General features: G+C 39.5%; 1 protein-coding gene across 2 annotated transcripts in view; it reads left to right on the forward strand.

The window, feature by feature from the left end:
- The first annotated feature begins 200 nt into the window (after nt 1-200).
- PTPN13 (protein tyrosine phosphatase non-receptor type 13) overlaps nt 201-15,317 on the forward strand; it is an 87,450-nt gene continuing 72,333 nt past the window's right edge. For both annotated transcript variants that reach the window (XM_054294989.1, XM_054294997.1), the window contains exons 1-4: nt 201-315; nt 7,903-8,072; nt 11,766-11,831; nt 14,484-14,669. In XM_054294989.1, the coding sequence (XP_054150964.1) occupies nt 201-315; nt 7,903-8,072; nt 11,766-11,831; nt 14,484-14,669 (537 nt within the window). The remainder of the gene's footprint in view (nt 316-7,902; nt 8,073-11,765; nt 11,832-14,483; nt 14,670-15,317) is intronic.

Here is a 15,317-nt window from a genome sequence, read left to right on the forward strand (position 1 = left end):
TTTTTTCTGGAGTGGGTGCTCAAAATTCTTTACTGCCATAGGGAACATTTTGTATTATTGATATTTGATGGGTTCTGCTAATGCTGGAGAGTTTTTGTGACTGAGGGTTGAACATGGGTTATTACTACTCGAATGCTGCATGCATGGAGAAAAACAGACTGATGTGAGACTAAATAACATCTTTTAATTTCCCAGGTAACATGCATGTGTCACTAGCAGAGGCTCTGGAGGTTCGGGGGGGACCACTGCAAGAAGAGGAAATATGGGCTATTTTAAATCAAAGTGCAGAGAGCCTTCAAGAACTATTCAGAAAAGGTAAGCATTGTTTAAGACTGATAAATACAGTCTAACTGGAAACATCTTGGTTATATTAATGTGCCTTATAAGTAAAGCGTCTTGTCCTTCTAGGCTCTAAATCCAAACAATACCTTGCTCCTAAGCTACCTCTGGGTCAGTGCCTCTCTGCCCCACAGCCCAAAGGTTGTTTTCAGCCTTCACTTCATGTTCTGCCAGAACTTGTGATACATCCTAGTTCTTGTGGTGGTAACTTCAGTTATTTTGGACCCATTGGAGTGAGATGGAAGCATAGGAAAAAAAAGTGGTAAATAAGTCTGAAACCACTGGATCACTTTGGTATTGAAGGGGACATGGAAATGGGTACAGAACTGTGCAGTCATGACCAGTGTGTTCTGAAGAGATTTGCTATCAAAGGTGAAAACCAGAAAACTTCACCAGAGGGCTAGGTATGATTCCCCAAAATGCAAGTGGCAGCACCTGCCTATCTACTGAAGGAATGTGGTGCTGTCTTGTCTTCAAAGGAGTAGAAGTATTTCTTCTCCCTCCCCTCTCCCACCTCAGTAGGCTCCAAGCTCAGCATCCGCAACACTGCTAATAATACACATTTTAGCACTAGGTCTGAATAAGGAACTTCTCCCCTAACTTATGTTTTCCTTTCTTTTCTTTACAATCTGCAAGTCCTTAAGGCCCTTCCCTCCCTTTGTTTTTTAATAGCAATAAATGCTTAACCCACAGATTGAATTTCAGTAACATCTCTAACTTGTTCTCAGATAAAGTATATGTTCTCATGATGCATCCTAGTATTTCAGCACCTTTATGGGAGAAGTCATCTCCTTATATCTAAACATGCATATGTTATCTTATTCAGTTTTATTAATGAAAAATTAAAGGCTCACACTTTGGAAATAAACATTGTTTTGCCACATTAATATTCAAGGGGAAAATCTTTATTATTTGGGACAAAATATTTTGTATTTTTTTCAAGTATTTGATTTAGAATTTTATCAAGATTCAACATATAAGTTGTTTTGGGCTGTTTTTTTCAAGATTTGGTTTAGACAGTCTATCGAGTCAGACACTGCCTCTGTCTTATGCATTGCACAGCCTCTGAGAGTGGTCCCTGTTGGATGCTTCACAGGCTCCAGAGAAGGCAGATGTGGGCAGAAGCTGCTATATGGTGCCTGATCTCTGATCACACTTCACTTGACTTTACAAATATAAATTTTATCAACTTCTCCAACATATTTTTTCCAGGTGAATTATAGGTAATTTTGACATCCCATTCAAATTTACCTTCTTCCCTTTACCAGTGTTCTCACAGCCTATGTGTAGTAAAAAGCTTTCCTGATTAGGAATGCTGAGTTTATTGTTGCAGTTTGAGCAACTGACCTGTCCTGCTGCTTCTCATACTGCAAGAAAAAGAAAGCTGGCATCTGCTTTCCTCTCTTTCACTCTTTGTTGTCTCTTAGAGACAGGAGAATTATTTCTTTTAAAAGGGCAGATTGTTAAGACCTTGACTTAAGAGGGATCTTGAATGATTAGAGGTTTGCTCTTGTAAACTTTACAGGAATTGACACATGGAACTCCATCTTCTAATCCACCTGCAAGATCACAGTTGTATGAGCACATAGTAGTGGTTTCACTACTAATTTTCCACTTAAAACTTTATCCTAGGTCTAAATGTTTTTCTAGAAGGGCGTCTCCACTGGAAATGAGAGCTCACTCCTTCTTGTCCTGAGAGTAGTGCAGAAAAGTTACCATAATGTCCATGAAGACTGCATGCAAGCATGGACAGTGAGAACACAGTCAGCCCTCCTTCAGAAGAACAAGTACTGAAAGATGAGAGCACAAACCAGAAATCTGCCCCAGGACTTCTGATATGTGTTTTTAAGGCAGGGGAATGTTTGCCAGCCAAGACTGGCTAAGGTGGCAGAAGCTTCTGATCTTACTTCCTATCCATGAAGACCAAAACACAAATTCAGATAAAATCAGTGCCAGAAGAATCTGTCTCTGTTTTGGAGATGAAGCTGTTTTATTGAGTTGTTTTCTGCTAGTTCAGCAAACCATTTTCAGTTGCATGCTATTAATTAGCCTGGGATATAGCCTTTGGTAAAATGCACTTCAGGAGACACTCAAATGAAAGAGCTTTTCTGTGTAGCTAAGGTTGATAAAGGTAATCTAATTCCTCCCAGCAAGAGCTGGATAACCAGACAGTCTTTAATGAAGGTTGTCTTTTCTCAGGAAGCAATCTAGAAACTTTTTTTGTCATCTTGAATATCAATTTCCATGCTGGCTTATGAAGGTGGTGTTGACATGCAGGAATAGAAAATGTGGTGGCTCCTCTAGGCTTGTCTGACTCAGTTTTGCTCTTTGTACCAAACAGGGGATTCTAAAGAAATCTTGTTTTCCTTGGTCAAATTTCAGGCCCGTTTCTTCCATACATTTGGTGTGGAAGAGCTATTTTATGGCAGAGGGTGAGTTCCCAGAATTCTTCAGAACTGACTGATCACTCCTGGGCAGAGGGAGATAGGGCAAGCTTTTAGCTTCTGCAAGATGACAGCGTGTTCAGCTTTGACCAACTCTCAAAAGTGCTCTTCCTCCCTGTACAGAGTCCCTGAACACGCTGTTCTGTAAGAAAAGATAAGCTTTGCTGAGTCTTCTGTAAATTTTTTATTAAAAAAAATTAAATTAGGCATAATGTTCAATGGTGTGTGCACCAGCTGTTTTGAAATGAGGGAATAGCCAACTTTTAAATTGCCATCTATTGGCAGCCTCCTCACACCAGCCCAGGAACCAGAGACACTTAAAGGAGTTACCAGCCCAAGTAATCATTTATGTATGTGATCCTGGTAGAGTTTTGGTAGTTTGTTTCAAGTTGGGAATCTAGCTATCCCTCAGTCAACTGAGAACCTGTTTTTCAATTAATTTCTTACTTTAACTAGTTTCTGGAAATTAGAAAAAAAGTCCAGAACAAGCTTTTGTTACAGATTTGAGGACTTCTCAATATATAGAAGTTGTGCATGTCTTTTAGTGAGTCTATCTTCTTATCCATCAAAGCACTGAATAAGAGGAGCACAGGATGAAGATCCATTGTCTTCATGGTTAACTGCATATCAACATCACACCTTATTCAGCAACAGACACAGAAATGTGCCTGTTTTTATCCCTCTTTGTATTTACAGTTCTAACAGATGTTTAGCTCCTTAAAGATACTTCACACGTTTATTTCTAGCATTATAAAAAATGAAAGCTTAGATTAAAGTGCCCAGTTGGTAATCAGCAGTTTAGAAGATCAGCTCTGGTAGCTGTCTTGTCAGCAGCTTATAAGCTGTTAAATGAAGGAGAAAGGCAATCTGGGACTCAGTTGCAGACCTGACATCAGTTGCACTGGCAATGTTGAGATTAATCTGGAGATTTGAAAAGGCCGATACCAGACCTGCCCTTCTCTTACATCTGTTTAATTATCTGCAATAACTATTTTGTTGTTGAAAGGGTGTATCAGCTGTCTCAGACGTGCTCTATCTTGCACTCAGAACTCCATGAGGTCAAAGAAACAAGTCTTTGAAGTAATCTCAAATGTGAGTGTATAAGCATAAGGAGAATGCTGTGCTCGCTGCTGCTGAGAATTATAAAACAGGCGTCCCTCTAATTTGCTGGGTTTAACTGGAAAAGATTTATCTAAACTGGAAACTGGAAAAGCCTTCATATGTCACTTAGGCCACTCCTGTTCTAAAGTGTGTGTTGAGGATTCTGAAAATAATTGGACCTTAAGCTTGGAGACATGTATCTAAAGGAAGGCGAAGAGAAGGGGGAAAGTGAGTCTGATATTAAAAAGACTGGTTGAGCAAAGAAGGAAAGTCTTTGCAAGTTGAATGTCTTGCAAATTTGCTTATGGGAAATTATTTATGTAAAGAAAAGTTATATCATCTGAAAGTGGATGTGAAGAAGGAAGATTATGGTTTTCAGGGACCTGTAAATTTCGTTGACAGTCAAACTCCTGGAGCTGCTTTGCTTGAGTAAGTGTAATGAAAGGAAGGAAGGCAACGTGTGAAATGTGTTGATGGGGACTAGTGGTGAGTCCAGAGTAATCACAGACCTAGTTGGGATGGAGCAGGAAATGGATTGGTTTTGTTGACAAGAAGAAAAATGCAATAGGAAGGGGTAAAAACTCAAATCCTCGTTTCCCAGCTCGTCCTTGTGATAAATGATTGCTTTTCCCCTTTCCCAGTAGCTTTTGGAGAATGATTTTCCTTTTTTCATCATCTGGTGACATTTGTTCTTTCAGTTGCTGAGAAGGAGAGAGATCGGGCTTTTGTAATTTTATTGGGATTTTAAAAAATGTTTAGTTTCTATTCCTCATCTGCTCCTCCACCTCCACCCACCCTACTCCCAGCACAGAGGCTCAGTGACTCTGCACTCTTGGCAGAGCTCTGCTGATGTGGCCAGCGCCACAGTGAAGTGCAGTGTGGTGTTTGACTGTGGGGCAGCTCAGGAGCAGAAACTGATCTCAGAAATGAGTTGTTCACCCTGTTTCTTTCTCCAGTAGCCTCAGGAAAGAGTGCATTTCAGTTTTCCAAGGGGTTCAGTGTCCCATCAGAGCTCTCCTATCCCTGTGTGCCGGAGGGAGCAGAGACGCTGCAGCGCTGCCTGCCCTGCGCAGCAGGCGTGCAGGGACACGCTGCACCAGCCCAAGGACGAGAGCATTTCCAGCACAAGTGGTCCTGGGTGCTGGCATCATCCTGCAGCATTCCTGGCCAGGCTGCAGGGGAGTCACTGCTCTGGCTGCCTCCAGCCTGGCCTGAGCGTACAAATGTTCAGATTACTTGTCTCAGTGAGGGCTATGGAGGGAAACAAAGATGTGTGTTGAAAGCCTTGTGTATATTTTTGGGTTGCTCTGTGCTTTTCAGAGATTTGTGTGTGTCCCTGTGTGTTCTCTGCTAATGGCTGTAGCCTAAGAGAGAAGTGAGGGAAAAAGTTCCTGAAGGACTGACTTGACTGCAGCTTGGGAATTCAAAATTACCTGGCATCAATAATGTAAAATAGATCCATTTCAAATATTTATCTTCATGTTTCTTGGAATGTGATGGGTCTTTTTGAGGCTATTTGTATGCTGTTAAAGCACATAAAGGATTCTTTTGCTCTCTCATTTGTTTGGCAGATGCTCTGTAGCTGAAGATTATTTCTGTTTTTATTGTGTTTAAAGCCAGTTCACTCTCTCCCTTTAAGTAAGACCATGCTATTTATCTCTGTCTTGGCACTGCTTGAAATGCTGTGCTCTCACAAGTGTTTTGTTACCCACTTGCATAGTTCTGGAGTTAACTCATAAGGCTGGCAGCTCTAGCACAGTTGAAAGCCCAATGGATAGAAAATTGACCAGGAGCCATATCCTGAAATCCAGTGCCTTTAAAAAAGGGTGTTGAAATCCTTGGGTTTTTTGGGGTTTTTTTTGTCATTTTCCTCAGTACTTTCAGGAGTATGTTACCCTTACTGCTCCTGTAAATGATTCTGAAAGCCTAAACAGAAGATGACATGAATATTATCACTGGAAAATAGGTTCTTTTGTTTTCCTACAGTTGCTGGCTGTTTGATGCATTGCATCTTTGCTACTTTTTTATCCATGGTGCAAACACATTAGAGTAGTGTTACTAAAGTGTATTTCTTTAGGTATAGCTACCTGGTTGGAGCTTTGAGATAGTTATTTTGGTTTATGATGCATGCCTTAAGGAAGAAACTGGAGAATTAATTGTTTTATCCTCATCCTTCATAACAGTAGATGAGATTCCCTGGAGTTGGAATGTAGGCACTATGGTCTGCTACATTAGCTATAAGCTACTGCAGGAGGAAGTTGAGAAAGTGTCAGTAAAATGAGCCTGGCAAAATCAGTCCTTTTTTAAAGTTCCTATTTATCACATTAATTTTACATTCAGACTCTATATCTAAAGGGGACAAACGCTCTAAAGTTTGTTGAAATTAGTATTGTGAAGACTTAAGAGTAATTTAGGGGTGTTAATTCTCAAAGCTAAATCAATTTTTTGTTTTAGTATGTTTCAGAATATGAAGAGTTTTTATGTATCTCAAGTGCTTGTTATATAAAATGTTAAATTAAGATTAAAGCCTCTACATTTCTTAAGGTTCCTGAGTTAGGACTCATAAGGTGAAATCTTATAATATTATAAGATGTTGGTTGTTTAGGGTTTTTATGTAAGTGGTGGATACACAGAGAAGTGGTGCACAATCCAGTGGTTACCCACAGGATAATTTTTGAAAGTCTAAGGCCAACTAAGATAGTCTTCCTGAAAATGTTTCTGGAAGCTTTGCTCTATAGTGTATTATTTTCTTATACATATTATAGAATGGCCTGTCCATCTTTGTTTCTTTTTTTTGACATCTGAACTTGCTGCCACAGCAGCAACCAGCACTTACTCTGTTAGTTTCAGAGGAAGTGGGGTTAGAAAATGGAAGGACTTACTTGGGAGATCCTTTTACACCTGATACCTGCAAGCAGTAATTTAATACATTTCCTAGGAGATTAGAAATAATCTAGATTACAAGATAGTTCATCTGTCTAGGAACCAGCACTGTAGGAATATCCTGAGCTGGAGAATGGAAAATGTTAGTGGTGGTGTTAATGGCGGAAATTATTATCCTGCTGGTTTTGCTTACTGTATCAAGGGAAAAGGATATATTGTTCAAATGTGTGTTTCCTCAGGTCTTTGATACATTGTGTAGCAGAAGGCTATGAAAAAATAAAAGTTAACTTTTAGTTTTACTTAGTGAAATCTCATGCCTCCTTCAGTGAAACTGGGTTGATTCAAGTAAAATATTTTGACTTAAGGAAATGGTCTTCTTTTTTCTGTTTTGTTTAGTTTTTTTAGGTTTTTTGGGTTTTTTTGTTGTTTTGTTTTTTTTGTTGTTGTTGTTGTTTTTTGTTTTTTTTTTTAGTTAGTTTGACTGCAGTATCATCAGACATCAAAAACCTAGCTGGCAAATTGCATATCTTGGTTACTTTTGGTTATGCAATTTCAGTGCTTGCTTTGAAATGTTCAGGTATTTGTAATATTTTTTCACTTTAGGCTAAAAAGGACTTCTGTGCCCCGAAACTCTTTTGTTTTGTCCCCTTCTGTTAGCCACTCTAATGAGTATTTTCCTTCCCCACTAACTTTGTCTACTCTCTTTCAGGCATTGCTGCTGCAGTAGTTCTATGTTAGGATAGGAGCAAACTCCATTGTAGGAATGGAATTCCTGTTGTAGGAATTAGCCTTAATGACATGTGCACTGCAGAAAGGGAACATTTTGTGTGTCAACTGTAACAGAAATGAAATAATATCAGGACAGGGTATTGTGAGTATTTTAGCAAGCTCTTCCTAAGTTTGCTGTTATGAGTAATAGTGAAGAATAGTCATAAAAGATAGGTGTTACTCCCCAGTGTGATTAAAATTGAGGTGGTTGTTGTGGTTATGAAACACCACAGGTGGAAAAGGAAGCATGAATATATTCCACTAATAGTATGTAGGCTGATAATAAGCTAACATCCAGCAAGGGCATCAAACAACATTGCTTCATTTTCAGGGTGGTTTTTGTTTTTCTTTCCCTTTTCAATTACAGCTGATCCTGCTGCTCTGGGATTCATCATTTCTCCATGGTCTCTCCTGTTGCTTCCATCTGGCAGTGTGTCATTTACTGATGAGAATGTGTCCCAACAAGACCTGCGAGCGTTCACAGCACCAGAGCTGCTGCAGAACCACTCGCTGTCATCCCTGTCAGACCTTGAAAAGGTACAGTGCCTCTTCCTTGGCAGACAGCTCTGGTGTTTTGTTGTTGATCCCTTCACAAAATAGCTTTAAACTGCCCTTTTTGTCTCCCCATGGTTTGTGATTCATGTAATTTCTTTTGTGAGGTGGGAGAGGGATCCTCCTACTTTGTTTTTTCTGGTTAAAGTGGAATAGTGATTATAGTTGTATGCAGTTGTGAGGAAGAGTCTGTACAAGCCCTGGCCACATACATACTTGGGCAATGGCTGCACAGAATTTCCATTTTTCCCATTAAACTCTTTCACAAGAGTAAATATTCAAACAGGTAAGGTTTGTGTATGTGGTCTCCTCCAGGTCACTGGGGGAGACAGGTACAGTCAAAATTATTATCTTCTCAGCTGTCTTCTTGACAAGAATTGTTGTGAATGGTAACACTTTCCTCAGGAAACCATTCTCTTAGCTTAGCCAAAGACATTTAGTGGTGGGAGTGAAAAGGAAGCTGAGCTATTTCTATCTCCTTGGCTTCCCTGGGTCAATAATCCTTAGAGGGGAGCTCGCCACAGACAGTGCTGTAATCTGGGAACAATTATGACACTTGGCAGTGTTCCTCCAGGAAGAAACAGCTCTTACTTCAGAGAAAAGTGGTATTGGCATGAGTTGCTGTTGTGTGCACAAGGACTATTAAAACATGTGTTTCTGTGTTGAATATTTTGTTTCAGCAGCTTTTTATATATAGTCTGTTTTCTTCAGGGCTATATCACTGAACACCTACTGAATATCCACAGTTACTCCCAAGCCTGTTAGACATCCTTCTTGCCCTGCATATTGTCAAAATTAATGGTATAATAAAATATGTTTACAGTTTTGTCTATGGCAAAACTATAAACAATTAGAATCCTAGGCTGAAAGTTAATGGAGAAGTAAAAAATAACACTGACATCAATGAAGACTCAAGTTCAGTTAAGTAGGATGCAGCTGCCAAATCCTGTAGGCATACTGTTGGAGTTGTTTATTTGCTTTCAAGAGGGACAACACTTTTGAAGACAGTAACGTTACCTCTAGTGCCAACTCTGAATGTACAAAACGTACATTAATGTACAAAACTGGCCTTTAAAACTGGCAGAAAAAATAGTTCTGAAGTGACAAGCTTGTGCCCTTGGTCAGAGCTGATTGCATTCTTTGTTCTCTGCCACTATTCAATATGCTACTTTTTCTCTTTTTGAAATAAATGGAGGACTGTTACTATGAAAAGCCATGCTGTGATGTGTCTTAGTCTTTAGGAAGGAAGCACTCAGAGGGACTTCTGTGGCCTGTAAATGCCAGCACAGAGTGTGTCAATAGGCCATGAGCAAATGCTGGCACTCTGTACATGTGCAGGGCTGATTAATCCTTGCTCATTTGGGCTGTGTGAATTTCTGCCCTGCTGTCAGCATAACCCTGCTTGCTGGATGGAAGGTGATCCACTTAGCTGCTGATGTGGAAGAAGGAAGCTCCCTGAAACGTAGCTTTGTACAAAAACCGGTGTCCTTTTATGGCTTTATTAGTTGAGGTTGGTGAGGGTGATAAATAGCTTATATGTGCACCCCTCTTTTCTTCACTGCTTCCCTTTGCATTCCTGTTACTCTGTATCAGGTGTACACTGATTCTTTGTAAGGAATATGTTGACTTTGTGCTTCTTAGATCACAACATCAGATCTTGCTTTGCTGACTGTGGTAATTTTTGACATGTTAAACTTTTTTTTCTTCTGTCACAACCGGCTGTAATTCACTGAATTAATTTTGGAAATTGTTGGTGTTTTCCTTTTAGATTGTTCTACTAAAAGCTGCTGAAGGCAAAAAAACACCTTGTTTTTTAAGGCTTTGTGTCAGAAAGTGACAGGCTTATCTTTGCCTTTTCAGTTATGATTGTACTTGCTAAAACAAATTAACAGTGTATTCAAGGAGAAATACTAAAAATAAATTACAGTCAGTAAATGAATACCCCTTTTATTCCAAGACACAGTCAATTTGAATCCAAAATATGTCTGAAGTAACTGCAAGCTTATTGGAAATAGAGTAACCAAACCATTCAAAATTAGAATGGAGAATGATTTGGGAAATTAATTTCATGATGATCTATTTATTGGGGAACATATTTTAAGTACAGTACAAACATTAATTAGAATTTTTGAATAAATGTTTTTATTTTGAAAACTGTTTTCAGATGGATTAGTAGAGTAGCAAGTTTTAGTTAAGAGGACTGATTGCACATCTCATTTTTGGAAATATCTTTGGGTATTTTGAAGCTCAGAATCATAGAATGATGGAATACCCTGAATTGCAAGGGCTCCTCAAGGATCATCAAGTCCAACTCCAGATTCCAAAGAGGGTAACCCAGAAATGTATCTGACTGTTGTCCTAATTTTTCTTGAATACTGACAGGCTTAGGACTATGACAGTGTCTCTAATTAGAATTAACTAATTTTATAATAGTCTTTTTAATTGCTGTTCTTGCATTATTGGGGGACTGAAAGAGTTGGAGAACTTTCGTTTTTGCTTAGTTGGGGCTTTTTCTGGATTGGTTTTGTGTCTTTTGTGTTTTGTTGGCTTTTTCTGAAAAGTTTTTTTTGCATTCATTATTGCCATGAAAGCATATTCACCTTTTTCTGTGTAGCTGTGGTATACCTTGATATGTAAGGAACGCTTTGTAGCTTTTCAATTGAAACACTAATGGAAAATAAAACAGATAGGGAGCAATTTTCTCAGTATTTGAAAAAGAATGTTTCTGATTGGATAGGGCAGTGGTATTGACTTAGACCTCTTGATGTATTTTTCTGACTACTGTCCTAATCTGTTCAGATTTTTGTCAATTTATATATCTAGAATTTAAGTAAGATGTTTTGCTTTTAGTTGATGAAGAGGCTGAAGAAGCTTATGTGAGCTTTTAATTTATTGCTGTCCTTGTAATTGAGGTTCATTGTCTTCAGAATTATTCAATATATTTGTTGCTTTAAGTACCATAAATAATACTAATAATATGGTACAAAGAGCCATGACTAGTGTATATTATTTACACAGTTTAGAAAAACCTATGCTTTCTTTCTACACTTACCTGTTTTATTTGGACAGTCAAGCACATGCTGGCTCTCTAGGTGTGCTCTTAATTCTGCAGTATTTAAAGGGTTTATTCCCTGTACTGATGGGTGTATTATGTTGAAGATATGTTAATTGTTAATTATATGTGTAATGGTTAATGTATTTTTACCTTCAAATATCAGTTATACGTTAAGGTACTGCTTTCAGTGTTTATATTCTTTTGTTCATTCCTTCTTTTTCCTTTTATCTCAATCTTTGTGATCCCTGCTTGAGTCGTGCTGAGTCTGCTTTGCCTTCAGACACAGGTTTTAAGGATCCTTGGACACAACCATGCAGCGTTTACCCCACACAAGGCTGGTTGTATGGATTACATGAGTTTCTGGCTTCTGTGTGAGATGAAAGCTTAAAACTGAGCAGAGAAGATGGGGGCACTGGTTGGATGCTGAATGTTTTGTAGCACTAGGATTTGCTCCTCTTAACCTTATGTAAAGGAGAAGTGGGATGTGAAAGACAGCTGAGCTTAAATACTAGAAATGTATTTCTAAGCAAAGTGTTGTTAAGTTAGTTGCTCTCCTTTAAGAAGTCTGCTTTGAATTCTGGTCTTGTTCCATGAGTTGACAGATATCTTGTGTCTTGTGGCAGGTCCATATCTATTCTCTTGGCATGGCACTTTTTTGGGGAGCTGACCACGAAGTTCCTCAAAGTCAGGTAAGTTTAGATTTGGTTTTCTTTAATATTGCAACTTCAGACTTGATGTTGTTTGACTGACTCTGCATTTGAGTTTGCATGGCAGGGTGTCATACTGAGACACTAAGGACTAAGATGCCTTTTCCAGAATTTTACAGAGTGGAGCAGGTTGGAAAGGACCACAGTGGGTCCAACCTCCCTGCCCAAGCAGGGTCATCCCAGAGCACATGGCACAGGATTGCATCCAGATGGTTCAGTGAGGGAGACTCCACAGCTTCTCTGGGCAGTCTGTTCCAGTCACTGCCCAGTACAAAAGTTTCCTTTCCCATACTTGGAGCTTTTTCTTGTGAAGTCTGGTGTTGTCTTGCAGGGAGAAGGTGCTGATAGCACTTTTGTGTTAGTTTCCATGAAGATACATCTGGGCTGGTCTATCCTGTAATGCCACAGGCTGAAAGACAGTGGTTTAAGCTGCTGACAAAGGAGAAAATAAGTTGTTTTGGTTTAGGCTCATATAAAAATAAGTATTGAAGTAACAATGTTGCTTTACATATAATAAACTTGTTCTCCATACTGCTGTAGATGCTGTGAGTCTGGATTTGCACATATACATACTTACCTTTCACAATGGCCAAGAAAGGGTATGAATTGTGTGGAACAGGGAGTAGACTCTTGCTATTGATTTGTCAGTCAGTGCAGACACAGTTACAGACTGGTTAGAGCTGAGTGTTATTGCTCAAAGTAGTTATTTTACACACACAGCAGAACTCTTAGACTGCCCTGACAAAACTGACTGAACATGAATGTGATTCATCTTCCTCAGTGCTCCTTCCCTGCCCCCAATTAAACTTTAAGAAGTGAATATCTAGAATAGTGAAAATAAGGTAAAAGGCTTCTGAAAAAAGCATTTAATGATGCACTTGCAGCTGTAGATGAAGCAATTTCTGGTTTGGATTTAGGTTTGTTCCTACTAGTTGATGCTATATATAAGACTAAGGAAGAAAATTTTGAAATTTCAGCATTTTAGGCATTCAGTTCCTAATATTTTCTTTAACAGAGTGGTAGTTGGGATCTCAGTTGTACTTATCTGGAAGTAGTTGCCTGAATGCAGCTAAGTGAGGTAGAAAACTTTGGAGCTCTGGCTATTTAGGGGTACCTGGTCATAATGCCTACTGTGCCTGTCCCAAAATCTAAGAGTTTTCTTAGCTACCAGGGCTTTTATGTTTCTTTGCTCTCCTGTCTTGTAGGAGATGAAAGGAGCAGTATTCAGCAGTAGTAGGAGAGTGCCTTAAAGTAGGTGACTTAAAGAAGGGAGGTGTTGAGAGGAATGTAGGCGTAAGTTTTAGTCCCTGTTTTCTTTGTTTCTTTCTTTGGTGTCAAGAGTGTGGCAGCAGTTTCTCAGTAATGTAGTGGGAAGGCATGCTCTACCTGCTAATGAAACAATATTTCCCCAAAGACAATGTGGTGAGGGTATGCCTGGAAGGAATTTGCCTTTGGGACGTTGTCATGTGGATCCTGTGTCCTGTGGAGTTAGTGTTGGCAAAAGGACAATCTTGTGTATGGCATTACTATTGTGTGTTAATTTGCATGTGCAGATTTTCCCTTTTTTTTTTTTAAATATGTTTTCTGTATTTGTCTGCCTGTGTTGGTTAATGAGCTGCTTCTCTGCTGGGAGTGTGGCTGAGCAGGAGATTCATATCTTATTCACATACATGATTTTTATTATTAGTTAGTACTGATAAACAGATAGATGGGAAAAGCCTACATTAATTAAATCGGGGTGGTCCAGAATGCCTTTTTTATGGTTCACCTTAAGACTGCTCACACAGGGAAGATTGAAGGATTGCAATTGTTGGAAGCACTCTGTGTTGCAAAAAGCCTGACAGTGTTTGTACTTTGTGGGTAACCACCCACTTTGGGAGAGCTGCAGATCAGAAAGCTCAGGTCCCAAGTGCCTGTGGCACCTGAGAACAAGTGTTATCACTGACTGCTGCATACCCTGGGGAGGGATATTCCACCTTCAGGGTGCTGCATTCACTGAACAACAGGGAGAGCAGAAAGACATCTGGATTTATTTTTTTAGACTGTATGGGTGTTGTCCTGTAGTTATGAAGCTCTGCTTTGTTAACCAGTGGCTTGGTTGTTTTATTCCTTCCTTTTTTGTTGATGCTGTTTGGTGATATCACTGGAATTTGGGAATTTGCTAACACATCTGCTGCAAAATATTGGAGAGGTGAGGAACTGCAGAAAATGACCACAGAAGATTGTAAAAAATTATTGTTATGACGTTTGAATTTTATATTTGTGAGTGGCAGAATGGTCAAAATTAAGAATTAAAACTTCCTCTGAACCTTTTCCCTTTTGCTTAATTTTCACTTATTCATTAAGCGTTTGAAAAAGTAGTTGGTGTCCTCACCTTGCAGATCAGGCAGCTTGTTTAGGCCAGGTTGTTGTAGAGTAGGGGTTGAATTCAGAGGCTGAATGCCTCTCTCCTGTTCTGCAGCCACAATTTTTTCACCTCCCAGATGGTGACTTTCAAACTGGCACTCAGATAATGTAGGCAACAAGTCTCATGAATAGTTAATATGCGTTGTTGAGTGTCTTATGTTTCTGAGTGTCCCCCAAGTCACTGTTAAAACTGATTCTCCTGTCTCCCCTGTTCCTGTTTGTCACTAGCCCATCAAGCTTGGAGACCACCTGAACAGCATCCTGCTGGGCATGTGTGAGGATGTCATTTACGCCCGCGTGTCTGTACGGACTGTCCTGGATGCCTGCAGTGCCCACATAAGGAACAGCAACTGTGCCCCTTCCTTCTCCTATGTGAAGCAGCTGGTCAGGCTGGTTCTGGGAAGCCTGTCTGGGGTAAGTCTGTGTCAGCATCTGAGGAAACAATAGAGGTGAGCAGGAAGAGAGCAAAAGTGCTAATTCAGAGTCACTCTGCAGTCTTTCTTCCTCTTGTTTTGGTATGTTGCAATTTTGACAAGGGTGAGTGATGAAAGGAGAGAACAGCTTCTGTCCCCATGTAGCAGTTTGTGCACTTGACAGTTCCTCCTGGAACATGCATTCATGAGTTTCTCAGGAGGTCATTTCGTGAACTGTCTTCATTGAAAAAAAAAGTAGGGAGAAACGGGAGACCAAGGTGATGAACTGTAGGGCAAGGCTTAGACTTGTTGCTACTTGAAATGCTTCAGAAATGATTGCTGTAAGTTTACTTTAACTTGAAGTTATGCTTGACTTTTGGAGACTTTCTTATTAACAGAAAGGAGGACGCTTTAGGCAGTGTGCCAATTCTCTTGCACTTCTGCTCAGCTCTTGAATATGAGACTTGTGGAGGATTTTATTGTCTAATAATGACCAAACTGTTTTTAGAAGTGAAAGAAATTGCATGAGCTCATCTTGCAAAGTTACTATTCCTGATGGGCAACTTCTCTCTTCACCTAAACCATTACAGCATAACTTCAGAATAGTTAAATAATTTTAAGTAAATCAAGGAAGACCATATATTGTCAT

The sequence above is a fragment of the Melozone crissalis genome, unplaced genomic scaffold, assembly GCF_028551555.1.
Source record: "Melozone crissalis strain CALT ecotype California unplaced genomic scaffold, PUWL_Pcris_2 ptg000006l_1, whole genome shotgun sequence".
NCBI lineage: Eukaryota > Metazoa > Chordata > Aves > Passeriformes > Passerellidae > Melozone > Melozone crissalis.